This window comes from Mchenga conophoros, linkage group LG9 (genome assembly GCF_057382185.1).
Source record: "Mchenga conophoros isolate Kocher_MC1m ecotype Shallow Benthic linkage group LG9, M_conophoros_male_GT1.1, whole genome shotgun sequence".
NCBI classification, from domain to species: domain Eukaryota; kingdom Metazoa; phylum Chordata; class Actinopteri; order Cichliformes; family Cichlidae; genus Mchenga; species Mchenga conophoros.
In genome coordinates this window covers 36,639,559-36,653,881 of record NC_140534.1, presented here as the reverse complement: position 1 = coordinate 36,653,881, position 14,323 = coordinate 36,639,559, and the positions used below count along the sequence as shown (strand labels likewise).

At 41.3% G+C, this 14,323-nt stretch overlaps 1 protein-coding gene across 6 annotated transcripts in view; it reads right to left on the bottom strand.

Moving 5' to 3' along the window:
* Positions 1-1,739: 1,739 nt before the first annotated feature.
* The window catches only part of LOC146567831 (protein NLRC3-like), a 32,574-nt gene continuing 19,990 nt past the window's right edge, over positions 1,740-14,323 (bottom strand). For 4 of the 6 annotated variants that reach the window (XM_085285693.1, XM_085285694.1, XM_085285695.1 and 1 more), the window contains 6 exons: positions 8,070-8,243; positions 5,707-5,880; positions 4,236-4,409; positions 3,804-3,977; positions 3,353-3,528; positions 1,740-3,217 (listed from right to left, as the gene is read on the bottom strand). In XM_085285693.1, the coding sequence (XP_085141819.1) occupies positions 3,366-3,528; positions 3,804-3,977; positions 4,236-4,409; positions 5,707-5,880; positions 8,070-8,243 (859 nt within the window). In that variant the 3' untranslated portion in view covers positions 1,740-3,217; positions 3,353-3,365. Of the gene's footprint in view, positions 3,218-3,352; positions 3,529-3,803; positions 3,978-4,235; positions 4,410-5,706; positions 5,881-8,069; positions 8,244-14,323 lie in introns of those variants that run through there. The other 2 variants (XR_014893710.1, XR_014893711.1) reach the window with 2 other exon arrangements.

Sequence of the window (14,323 nt, the reverse complement as noted above, 5' to 3'; positions counted from 1 at the left end):
CGCCAAAACGATCGCACGACTCAAAAATCGGCTCAAAATGGGCCAAAAATCGCACAGTGTGAGCCCAGCATTAGTCAGAGGTCCCTTTACTACAGTTCGGAGTCGCGGACCTTCAGTAATAGTAATAAATCACACAGCAACAGTACATTCACGTTGTTGTAAAAAGCATGATAATATTGTAGCGGGTCAGGGCTGTACAGTTATGTTTTGTGTATGTTGCCATGGTGACGGGTGACGCCCTCTCGCTGCGACGGTGTGTCCTTCCGGGGTCAGAGGGCGCCCTATGTGTGTTGTGGTTGCCGCGCTGAGCAGTTAGCTAGTGGCAGTGTGTTCTTCTGCAAATGTAATAAACGGCTGTGCTCCCTGGCTAGCTCACGGGAAGCAAGACCAAACGATACCTCCGTCTCCTCCTTGTCTGAACTCGCCACAATATATTAAGTAATCCAAAGTATTCAGAATACGTTACTGTCATTGAGTAACGTAACGGAATAGGTTACAGAATACATTTTGGGGCATGTATTCTGTATTCTGTAATGGAATACATTTTAAAAGTAACCTTCCCAACACTGCTCATAGGGGGTCATATGATTGTTGGGTTTTTCTCTGTATCTATGAAGCGCCTTGAGGCAACTTATGTTGTGATTTGGCGCTATATAAATAAAATTGAATTGAATTGAAGTTGATGTTAATGTTAATGTGGTCTACTCTGTACTTGTGTTCGGTTCAGCCAGTCATTTCAGTTCAGCCAGTCATCCTATGTTCGGTTCAGCTGCTCATGATAATAAACACCAGCCTTCACCTACCTGTGAGTCCAGCGTTTGGGTCCTCCTTTCCTCACCCACACAGTACCCACTGACAATTCATCCTCAAGCATCCAGGTAAGTAAATCTCCAAAGGTTGATTCTGCTTATCTGGATGTAGCGTTTTCAGTGGGAGAAACATTTTGTCACTCATCCAAGTGACCTCTTCAGTCTCAGCTGACTGCAAGCTTAACCAATCTTATAAACAGTACATTTGCATAATGACTGAAACCAGCCCAGTGAAGGAACAATGGGCTGGGAGGTCAGTTCCTTCATCAGAATTATGCAAATTCTCATGAGAGCAACAGGACCACTCTCAGCATCGACCAGGTGTGTTTGCTTTTGGAACTGTGTCTTCATTCCACCTACTTCACATACAAGGGTCAGTACTACAGGCAGAAACATGGGTGTGCCATGGGCTCCCTAGTTTCACCCATTGTGGCCAATTTGTACATGGAAGAAGTGGGAAAGAGGGCTTTGTTATCCTACCCTGAAACAACACCAAGCCATTGGTTCAGGCATGTGGATGACACCTGGGTGCATTTTTAAATACATATTTGGCCTTGTATGATAAACATTGTCCATTGGTATCATTTAAGTATAAGAAAAAGAATAAGAATATGAAACCTTGGATAACTAAGGGTCTTGCAAATGCATGTAAAAAGAAAAATAATTTATATAGGAATTATATAACACAGAGAACTAAGAATGCGGAAATGAAATATAAAGTTTATAAAAATAAGTTGGTATTAATATTGAGGAAAGCCAAGAAAGACTACTATAATAAACTTTTTCAGGAAAACAAGAATAATATTAAGGGCATTTGGAATATTTTTAAGGAGGTATTGGGTAACAAGAACACACCCTTAGATCGGCCTAATTATTTTATTAAGAATAATCAAGTTGTCGAAGACAAGACTGAAGTAGTAAACGAATTCAATTCCTTTTTTCTAAATGTTGGACCTAAAGGTGGTTCTACAAAGTATTGACTCAGGGGGCTGAATAATTACGCACACCCCACTTTGTAGTTATTTATTTATAAAACATGTTTGGAATCATGTATGATTTTCATTCCACTTCTCACCTGTACACCACTTTGTATTGGTCTTTCACATTGAATTCCAATAAAATTGATTCATCTTTGTGGCTGTAATGTGACAAAATGTGGAAAAGTTCAAGGTGGCCGAATACTTTTAACATCCATGTAGATGCTAAAAATGACACATTCCAGATCTTGTTTTAACATATGGCATAGAAAATGAACATTTAAGAATTTTTCTTGAAAACCCTCTCTTGTCTAGTAATTTCCAGATAACATTTAAATTGCCTTGGTAAATCATGCACTTGATGGTGACCTGTGTAATCGGCTTGAAGTTGTTCTGCATTGTTGTTAACAACATTACCACTGAATTCCTGATGAAAGCTCTTAGGGTCCTGTTGATGTTGTATAGTTCTACGCATTCCACTATCGATCTGCATGGTGTTGAGTTTTCCACTCTGGTGTTTCTGCTAATTTCTATCTCTGCCTTTATTGAGCCATATGCCTGTTCATCTTAGCCACTATGATGCCCGACAGGAGCTTCCACGTGGTACTGAAAATCTGAGGCAGGTTATTGGCTGGTAGTTGGATTGGACAGATCCCTTCTGAGGACCCTTGGGGATCAGGACTGCCCACTGTTCGATTAGCTTTTATGGTTGCGTTTAACCATTAGCAGCTACTCTGTGTTGGATGTCTACAACTGTGATGTTACTGGATCCTGTTCAGGGACCTTGCTGTAATCTTCTCCCAGCTCTGCTAGCCACAGGTTGCATCCTTCTCCCATTAGGTCTTCCAGTATTGTTCTGTCTCCAGCCTTGGTGGGGCTTTTCTCATATTGTTCATCTGACACTGAGAGTACACCTTGGATGGTTCAGTGGAGAACATCTTGTTTGTTATAATGGCTTCTATCTCTCTGGTTTACCATTTCAAGTGAATGAGTCTTTGCTTGGCAGTTTCTAAGGCCTCAGGTATTGGCAGCTTGCTGTACCTAGCATTCCTTTTTACATCACATCTTTGTGCAGCTCTGATAGTTGGCTAACTGCCCTCCATGCTACATTGATCTTGGCCTCTAGTTTCATTCTCCATTAAAAGTACTGCTTTTTATCTTGTAGCCAAGCATAGTAGTGATCCCTGCCAACAAGGTGTAGGGTGTAGTTGGTCACGGTAGGGATTTCCCATAATGGTGCATTCACATCTTCTTATAGACCTTACGACTGTAGTTCACTGAATCAAATGAAAGCCTTTATCTATCTATCTAAGGGAAGGAAGACAAAATAAAATAATAAGTAATTCTAGGATGTTTGAATATGAACTCAGGGTGGTGATAGGCAGCTTAATGAAGGATGTCTCCTCCTCCATACTCCAGGTTCATGTAAACCTGCATGGATCAAAACAACAAATTACTTTTGGGTCAACTCAGAAATTATTCAAAATAAACATTTGACAAACGACTTTCTGTTGGTGGCTAGTTTTGAAATCTGTCCAAAATAGGCAAGTCTATTACTTTACTGACCTGACCAGAGTCTTTAATGAAGTGCCTTCAGAGACCAAAACATCAGCTTCAGTTCTTCATCAGTTTTCTTTAACTTGTTAAAACTCAGGTCAAGCACTCTTAGGGGACATTGGGTCGAGTTAAGAGCTAAGGACAGATAATCGCAGCCTTTATCTGTAATCTGACAGTCCTTTATCCTGTAGAAGGAAAGATTTTTATTTAACAGTGACTGCTGTTTTTTATAGTCTCCACATAGGGAAAATAGATATTATACCTTAGAGTCTTAAGTCTAAAGTTTTATATATATATATATATATATGTATGTGTGTGTGTGTGTGTGTGTGTGTGTGTGTGTGAGTGTGTGTGTGTGTGTATATGTGTGTGTGTATGTATGCATATATATGTATATATATATGCAAAATAATTATTCCTGGGATTCAGACTCTGCAAAAGGAGAAATTTGATTTTTTACCTTAAAGTCGTCAGGCTACAATTTCGATTCTCCAGCCCAGCAGACAGAAGTTTTACTCCGGAGTCATGCAATTTGTTGTGGCTCAAGTCTAGCTCTGTCAGACAGGAAGAGACTGACTTCAGAACTGAGCCCAGAAATGTACAGCAGCTTCCTGGTAGTTCACAGTGAGTAAGTCTGAAATTACAGTACATTTATTTACAATTCAGTCACAAAATTTTGCTCGTCATGTAATGTTACTGGCAGTAGTCCTGACTTTTTTAATTGTCTGGTGAGTCTGAGAATAGACAAGTCACTACAGAACAATTTGAAGAATTATTATTAATTCTTTACATTTAGAATTATTGAATAAAGGTTACTATAAAGGAGACCTTTATAGTAAACCTAGATTACTTTGGATGAGATTATAGATATGTGACACTGTCAAACACAGACCTCAAGGTTTCCAGTCTACATTTTGGACTTTTTAGTCCAGCTGAAAGCTGCTCCACTCCTGATTCCTGTAGCTCGTTTTGACTCAGGTCCAACTCTTTCAGATAGCACAAATTGTACTTCAGAGCTGAACCTAAATGAACACAGCTGATCTCTGACAAACTGCAGGACCTTAGTCTGAGTTTATAAAAGAAAAAAAAGGAAAAAATATCAAAAACACAACAACAAATTTTTCTAAGTAAATATTTTTCAAAAAGGTTCTTTTGACATTAAATCTCACCAGATATCGATAACAACGCATCCAATTCACACATGAAAAGATACCAAAACTGAAAATCTTAGAAATATGGTATCTAACTAGAGTCTTACTCTGGATGGCATTACCTGTGCCTCCAGTAATGCTATGAGGAACCTTGGATTCATTTTTGACCAGGATATGTCCTTCAACGCACATACTAAACAAATATTTAGGACTGCTTTCTTAACAGGCCCCTTATTTTATCTTAATGACCTTATATTACCATATCAACCTATTAGAGCACTCCGCTCTCACACTGCAGGCTTACTTGTTGTTCATAGAGTATTTAAAAGTAGAATGGGAGGCAGAGCCTTCAGTTTTCAGGCCCCTCTTCTGTGGAACCAGCTTCCAGTTTGGATTCAGGAGACAGACACTATCTCTACTTTTAAGATTAGGCTTCAAAATTTCCTTTGTTTTCCTTTTGCTAAAGCATATAGTTAGAGCTGGATCAGGTGACCCTGAATCCTCCATTAGTTATGCTGCAATAGGTGTAGGCTGTTGGAGGATTTCCATGCTGCACTGGGTGTTTCTTCTGGACTCACCCTTCTCTCTCCCAATATGTGTTAATAGACCTATCGGCATTGAATAATTAGTTTTTATAAATTTCTGTCTCTCTTCCACAGCATGTCTGTAAAGTCTTTCTTCCCTTTCCCCAACCAGTTGCAGAAGATGATTCTTTTGCTGTTGAAAGGGACTTTTTCGTTTATACTGTCACCAACGTGTTTGTTTAGGGGGTTATATGATCGTTGGGGTTTTTTCCCCTCTGCATGTATTATTGTAGCTTCTAGCTTACAATATAAAACTCTTGTTTTGATTTGGTGCTGTGTAAATAAAAGTGCATTGAATTGAATTGCATGTGTTTATTATTATTTGTTTGTTTATTTATTTATGTTAAGGTTAAATCTTGCTTTTTTCCGCCTTTCTTCTTGTTTGATGCTTTTGGGCAATTTGAAGAAACTGTGAATAATACTTTACATTTTAAAGCCAGCCAGCTATTGTCAACTAATACATTCATATGATAGAGTCTTCCAAAAAGACACAAACTTTTGCCAGCATGTGCATCAAATTCCAGGCTTTTGGTTTTGGGTATACAGTACCTCTTAGTTACCATTTTAGAAATCAAATAAAATTATTTCATGCATATCATTAAAAAAATATCTAAATATTGTTTCAGACCTCAAAGTCTCTAGTCTCCAGTCAGGACTCTGTAATCCAGCAGAAAGTCCTGCCACTCCTACATCATGCAGGTTGTTTCTGCTCAGGTCCAGTTCTCTCAGGTGGGAGGGGTTAGACTTCAGCGCTGAGACCAGAGAATCACAACTGATCTCTGTTAGTCCACAGTTAGCAAGTCTGTTGTTACAGAATAATACCAAGCAGAAAAGGTTAACATTATTATCATGTAAAATTACTCAAATATGCTTCACTGATCAGTAATAGAAGTTGATCTATATATTGTAACAAATGTACAACAAATAAATTGAGGACTTTTTTTGTATATTTGCCTGCACAATTTCAAGAAGAATACTACTCACAGCACAAAAAGTAATGTACTTTCAAACCAAAACTAGAAACTATTAAAAGTAATTTGAAGTGCATCCAGAAAATATTCACAGGGCTTTACTTTTTCCAGCAGTGCAGTCGGTTTTGGGGGAATTGCCAGGAGAGGATGGTAGACAGCTGGTAACCTTGGTTTAATCATGCCTGCCCTATTTAAGCAGTACGTCGGGACTCAAATGAGTGGAGAGTTGGAGGAGAGAACCAGCAGCAGCAATGACAGCAACAATGTGCTGGTGGTGGCAACATCACCTGGCAGCCACCCACACAGTGGTTGCTGCAGCCGTTGCCCTTGCCGGTGGGAGTGGGCCCAGGTAGCAGCTCTCAGCTTCCCTGTGACACCGAGGATATCCTTTGAGTAAGTGTACTGAGCAAGGATGATCAAGGGAGGTCAAGAGCTAGTAACCATTGTTCAATCATGCCTTCCCTGTTTAAGCAGCACGCCAAGACTCAGAAGTAGAGTGTGGGAGGAGACGAGCAGCAGCAGCAATGACAGCAACAACAACGTGCCGGTTGTGGAAACATCATGTTTTCGAAATTTCTGTGGTTTTTCTGCAGCAATGGCTACATTGCTGCTGGATTATAATCAATTAACCTATCCCCACAAGCTGCATGTCTTTGGACGGTGGGAGGAAGCCGGAGTACCCGGAGAGAACCCACGCAAACACGGGGAGAACATGCAAACTCCACACAGAAAGACCCCGGCCTGATGGTGGAATTGAACTCAGGACCTTCTTGCTGTGCGGCAACAGTGCTAACCACCGTGCCACCGTGCTGCCCTGTATACAGTTTATTTATTTTATTTTATTTAATTTACACAATAAAAAATAAATAAACTGTATACAGTTTATTTATTTTTTATTGTGTAAATTAAATTTTTGTAAAACTAAGGTTCCATGTGTCACTGTTGAAGTGGGGCATTAATCAGTGTGATGCCACTTGTAAACATGTTGCATGTGTGGGGTTTCCCAGCCAGAGCTGCATGGACTCCACACTGGTGAGGCACACTTTCTGTAGCTCCTCTCCCTGTACTAAATTGTACATTTAAATTTGTTGTATTTTTCTTTGCTAAGTATTACTTCTTATGGCTAAAAGCTCCCAAAGTGTTTTTGATTGCTTTGAACGAGACAAATAGTAATTGGAACTTCATTTTATCTGTTACACCATCCGTTTATGTGGTCCTTACTTGTGCTAAACAGGGATGAGGAGAGGCCTGCTGTTGCTGTGTGACACTGATTTTGCTGCTGCACTTTGTCTTGTATAGTAAATGTATAGGTTTTGTTTTATGTGTATAATGAGTTCATGACCTGAGGCTGCACACTGAATAGTATTTTCAGCCATGTTGAGAAAAGTTAAAGTTGTTTGAATATGTATTGTGTAATTGATCCATCTTAGTGGGGATTTAAATATTACAAGTTATTATTAGTGGCTTCATATTTGTCTCTGTTTTACCCCACTATAACATTTGATTTTAAAGTGGCTGTTGGGAGAATCCACACCGTTGTTTTGATAGATTGTATTTTCTTTTATATATTGTAAGCAGAGCTGCATGGACTCCACACTGGGATGAGGAGAGGCCTGCTGTTGCTGAGTGACACTGATTTTGCTGCTGCACTTTGTCTTTTAGAAATAAATCCAGTTTCCAGCCAGTCTGTGTCTGTCGTCACAACGCAGTCAACCATTTGAAATCTGCTACCCCAAGCTTGTAACATTATACCCAAGAGGGCCTGAGGCTGTAATTGCTGCCAAAGGTGCTTCAACAAAGTATATAGAATTTTGAGGTGAAAAAATGAATTTAATCACTTTTGGAATGTAAGATGACAAAATGTGCAAGTGAAGCACTGTGAATACTTTCTGGATACACTATGTTTTAAACTTGAAAGTCGTAAACACAGGTTTCCACACAGCCCCAAATCACCACTAAAAAGTTATTTGTGACTAAAAGTTGTGATTTATGAGGTTCAAAAGGCAAAAATTAAACTAACACCAGTGTTTTAAGTCGACAGTTTGGACTCTCCAGTCCAGTAGACAGCTGCTTCAGTCTTGAATCCTGCAGTTTACTTCCTGTCAGGTCAAGCTCCGTCAGGTGGGAGGGGTCAGACTTCAGGGCAGAGGCCACAACTTTGTAGTGAGTCTCTGACAGCCAACATTCAGAAAGTCTGAGATTGAAGAAACAATGGAAGTCAGGGATTTATCCTAAATACTAAGGACAGAAAACAAAAATGGCAATCACTGTAAATGGAAAGTTAAAAAAGTGCACTGTGGAGCACTCATAGCTGTTGAGTCATATTTATCTCATGGAAGACCAAAGTGAGTGGATGTCAACGGACACCTACCTACCCACTGTGGCCTCTCACGGTCATGTTTGTTAGTACATTAATAATAAAAAATACACATTATAAAGGATAAGTGGAAGAGAATGAATGGATGGAACATCATAAAGGTAATTGAGCTATAGAAGAATAAATACGTTATCCCACAATGAACAGCAATTAAAGGTACAGTGCCACAAGTGGCTGGTAAGGGCCTTATACTACAATAGAATAGAATAGAATAGAATAGCCAACTTATTATCATTTAGTGCATACACCGGTTACTGCAGGTTAGAACGAAATTTCAGTGCATTTATGTGCAATTAATAGCATGCACAGCAACTATGAAATCGTGATGAAAAACAAAGAAGAGTAAATAAGTTATGAAATAACGAAGTTTGTTAAAAATCAGTCAAAGGAAAGCAGACATTGTGAAGGATTTGTCTTGGGACACATGAGGCTGAGAGAATCTTTTTACTGTCATATGCTAAAAATACAATAAGTATTATATGCTGTCCCTTTCAGTGAAAATAAAGCAATCTAACTATTCACACAGACAGACACCATGTCCAGCTGGTTAGCCACAGGATCTCTGGTCGTCATTCTCAACCACCTTTGGGGATGTATCCCATTTTGAACTCAGAACTTGCCAAGCAAAGACTTCAAAGACCAAGTAAAGACTAAGGCCTCAGGTATGGGAAGCTTGCTATACTTCTTAGGCATCCCTGTCTTCATCACACCTTTCTGCAGCACTAGTAGTTGGCTAACTTCCCTTTGTGTTGCCTTTATCTTGGCCTCTAGTCTCTTACTCCATGGAGGGTACCGCTCGTTGTGGCTGTTGATCTTGTAGCCAAGCATCTCAGTGATCACTGCTGCCGTGGTGTAGATTAACTGGTTGGTTTTGGTGATGGTCGCTGTAGGATTTTTTAGTAGACCTTCAAAGGACACTTCCTACAGTCTTGGTAATCAGCCATGGAGGGCCCAGGTTTCCAGCTTAGTTATAATCCTGCTCTCACACTCAACACCTTCAATGCCCAGATGTTCTTGGGACTTGGTACCCAATCTCAGAGGGTGGGGATAATGACATCGCCCCGCTTACTTGACATCCTGGCTCCCCCTTGCCAGGTGTTAAAGATTCCATGGGTCCCACATACTCTTCATGTTATATCTTCCTATTCTCATTCCTTGACCCCTTTATGCTTACTTGTTCCAGTAGCCAGGACACCAGGACACCTGACATGTAACTTGTTAACCCAGACAATATCCAAGCCTGGCTTCAGTTATATATATCTCACACATATCCGAGATAGGCATGGGAATTAGAGGGGCCTAGCCTGGGGACCCTTACTGGATACATATGCTCTAGTCCCCACTGCTTTATTTAATTATTTTTCTTAATCAGAATCAGAAAAAGAATACTTTATTTATCCCAAAGGATTTTAAAGGTTACAGCAGGCAGCTCGCTAATGGCGCATGCACACTTACAAAGGAACCTTCTGACCAAGCTTTACTCAAACATCACATTGGGAAGACATGTCAGAGAGGTAGGCTAATAGGAAAAAACAACAAAAATACATAACATGAGGTCAGAAGAGAAGAAAAAAAAAACTCCACTAAGACTGAGCTCCTAATGGGAGAACAGTTTGAGAACAGAAACGGTGCGTTGGTGGTTCTTTGTGTCTGGGGGTGGGCGTCCGGGTACACACCGGCTCACTCCTTGGCGGCCGCTTATCGGGGCCTGGAGCCTGGGGCTCGCTCGGGCCACTTCGGAGGTGGGGTGCCCCCGGCCTCTCGGCCTGGGGCTCGGTCACTCAGGCACAGCTGGCTGCCGGCGGAGCTCACGGGCGCGTCACTGCAACTCCCCCTGGCTTCTGCTCCGCGGCTGCTGAGTGAGCCCTCATCTGGGACCCTCCTCAGCTCTTACTGGGACAGTGGCGCGGCTGCCCCTCTGTTGGTCTTCCTTGGTCTCTTGTGTTCTGGGGGCCTCTGGATGTCTGGAGTTTTGATCTCCTCCATACCTGCTTCATACCCTGGAGGACGGGGCTGTGGCTCCCCACACTCCCTAGCAGATCGTTACATGGAGAAACCTTTGGAATGCAAGCATGCTGATCCACACAGGTATGCACACAGGTGTACCAACGGGTATTCACAGACGCGGACTACAGCTTTCTTGGCTGCTGCCTCAAAGCACATTGTGCGCTGTCTATCTTGCGTGCTGCACAATATCGTTTATTATTTAGTATCTACTGATATCTACTGCTAGCTAGTTTATTGTGATGCTGCCATTTTTTTTTAGTATGTTGCTCTTTGTTGTTTGCTTTCTCTTCTGTTTTTTTTCTCCATACAGGTGACCCAGGTGTTTTGTTTTCTTTGTTTGTTTGTTTTTTGTTTTGTTTTTTCTTTCTTCCCCCCCTTCTCACCGTCTCTTCTCCCCTTTGGTTTTCTTTCTCTCCCTCTCTTTCTTTCATTCTTTCCCCCTGTCCTATCCCACAGTCATGTCTGTCCCGTTTGTAGCAACTGAAAATAAAATAAATTCATAATTATAATAAAGGTCAATCAAATGGACCAATATGGCAAGGCCATGATGATCCACTTGGTAAAATAAATCCGCTTGGCATCTTTCTTGGCCTTAAGACAACAATTCTGATGGCTAAAGATCCAAACGGGACACAAAAAAAAAAAAAAAAAAAAAAGAGAACAGAAAAAAAACACCCCAGCACAAAAAGCACCTAACTGTCAATACACCATAGAAACACAAGACGGGCAACAGGAGTGGGTAAGGGTAAGAGACAGCCAGTGTAGACAGTGCATCCGGTCCTGCAGCATGTCTGCACTGGTCCAGTTGACCCGCCATCTGCCCCGGGAGGGAACCAAAGCATGGGAGGAGGCGTTAGATTCGGGGGAGTGGGGGTGATAGTGAGGGTGTATCAGTATCAGTGTACATGTTTTGTGCGTGTGCGTGTATCCCATGCTCAGCTGAGAGAAAGTGTCACCACGCCCGGTTAAGCGAAGGTCAACAGTCTCCAGTGGACCCAGGTGGCCTTGAAGGAGGTACAAAGAGTTCTGACAACAATCCTGTTATCATGGAGAATTTTGTTGTTCTAGTCAGCTTCGACCATGGCAAGCCTTCAGCTGGCGCCACTGGGATAGTTGCATGAGCGAAGATGGTGAATGTTTGGGTTTAGTGCGAACAACTGCATCCAATTTTTTACAGTTGGTCTAATGTCCATCACTGGTCCCCAATTCTCTCAATTCCCATTGTTCTTCTCCAAGATCTTATCCATATTGCATTCAAAACACAGTCTGAGTACTCACAGCCCTGCCAATCGTCTATCATGTTGGCCAGCCTTATGGGATTTTGAACAGCTGTAGCCGCTTCTTGTTCTTCAATAAGCCAGGTCCGAGCCAGCTCCAGTCAGCCAGAAATCTGTTATTGTGGTTCCGCATTGGTAGATGTCCTCCATCGAAAGTGTCACCAGACACACGACGCAACCGACCATTGAGTATCCGGCAGCAAACGTGTCTGCAGGACAATCGGACTCTCCCAAGCCCAGGAGAGTGTCAATTCTGTTACGGGACCAGTTGATCAAATCCATAATTATTTAGATTTTAGAGAACAACACTGAGAAACTCCTTCAGGGATATAGTTAGACTGGAACCCATCGCCAGATCGTCCTGTCTCAGGAAAACCAGGGCCATCACATATGTCCCCTTACATCCCGCCCATCACCTGTTTGACCCACTGGCCTTTGGTCAGCGCTTCCAGACTCACAAACAGCTTCTTCCCCTGGCCCATTCGGACTGTAAACAACACTACTAAAGAAAACTTCACAGAGCAAAGCACAACATTCAACTACTCGTTAGCCTCAAGACAAAAACAAAAAACATAACAAGTAATTTACAAAAACAAATTAATGGAAAGGCTGATCAATTCTAAAACAACATTCTTTGAACACATGAAAGTCAGATCAACCTCCAAGATAATGGATGGAAGAACAAAAGATGGAGCGGACACCTCTAAATGTCAAAAATGACACCACAACAGAACTGTCAGATAGAGCAGGGCGATATGGCCAAAAATATTTATCACGATATATATTTGACAATTTGCGATAATGATATAACTGACAATATAATTGATGCGAGACAAAATACAACTCCACAACTTTACTAGCGCAAAAAAAACCCCATCCATTTATTTTCACTTAAACAAGCAGCTGTTTTTTTTATGTGCATTAAAGCTATATAAAAATTTAACAGTGAAAATGCATATTCCTTGCTGAAAGTTTAACCAAAAGGCATTTCCAGTAGAAATGGGCTGACATATCCTGAGCATAACCATATATAATGTCCACTGAAGTTAAAAAGAGGTGCTTTGCTACATTAAACTGCAGTGTGCCAAATAAAAAAGGTCAAATATGTATTTTTCGGACCATAGGGTGCACGGAATTATAAGACACATTAAGCGAAACAAAGCAGTCAGATAAATCAAACTTTATTGAACTCATTCTTCTTGCTTCCTCCACTTCTGTACTATTGATTCATTAATGCTGTATTCTATCACAGCTGCTCTATTCCCATGTTGCAGTATATTAATGGCTAACTTCGTAATGTGGATGGATTATCTCAGTTGTTCTCCTGACTGAAGTTTGGTCCGTTTACAGCATCCTGCCGTGCAATTGCATTTGTCCCTAACCACCAGGAACCCTCACGTTAACTTTTATCGAGGGGAAAAGTGTTAGCGTTGATTCCTCCAGCTTCACTGTTTATGTTATGCTAACATAGCTGCTAACATAGCTGTGTCGCTAGCGATCACGTAGCACATCATTATATACCAGCTAGCCCAACTTCAGTAACCCTACAAACGTCACTGCTGTTTAGTTTCCTGTCTTCATGTATGTTGGAAGTGATAGCAGAGCAGTACGTTTGAATTTTTTCAGAAATCTCTCAGTCAGAACATGCTTTATCATGCTTAGGTAACTAGCGAAACTAGCGAGCTAACTTCCGCTAGCTTCCTGCTAACTTCTAACTTCGTTAAATGTAATAAATTCTTTTTTCATGGATGCCTGGATGTAGAGCTGGGCGATAGAACGATAACAATATGTATCGCGATATAACTTTTACTCGATAGAGAAATTAAGCTATCGCGATAGACCTCGCCGCGCTTGTCCTCTTAAAAAAAAAAAAGGTCAGCCAATCCAAATTAAGTAGCGCAGAGCCGAACCAATCACAGCCGCAGCGTCACGTCGCGTGACTTGTTACGTACAGCACAAGTGCCAAGCCGCACGTGTGTTTGTTTGGGAAGCAGCCAGCGGGTAATGGAGCCAGCGCGTAATGGAGGAAATGAGTGTGCCGACTAGAAAAATCAACCGAGCGTGACCTTAAGAGAAAACAGATGATGGTTCCAATGCCGGAGAGATTGTCGAACGGAAGAGCCATAGAAGCTCCGTAGTGTGAAGGTATTTTGGCTATTTCAAGTCTGACAAAAAATAGAGTAGCGTGCACTGTAAATTGTGCCGAAAACAAGTCTGGAAATACAATAAACTGGTGCATGCGTCACACTGTGCGCCACGTTATTGTTTCGGTGAAATGAATTTCTACAATACTGTTACTGTTAATTCTACTCTGCAGTGTTTTAAATGCTTACATATATACACAGTTACTGTCCCTCCACACATACGACTCGGTTCTGCTTCTATGCCCCAGCTTTGTTTACTTTTTCCCACCGAGGCTTCTAGACTTCTGATTGGCCAACATTTCTGCACGGTTAGGAATCTAGCGCCACCTGCTGCTTTGGCATGTTCATAGCAGCGTTTTCCTTCATTTCTGCCTTTATGTGTGGACGGGATTATTTTTTAAAACGAAAACGGAAAATCTCAGTTTTCAAAAATACCCGTGTACGTGTGGACGTAGCCTCAGTCTCTGAC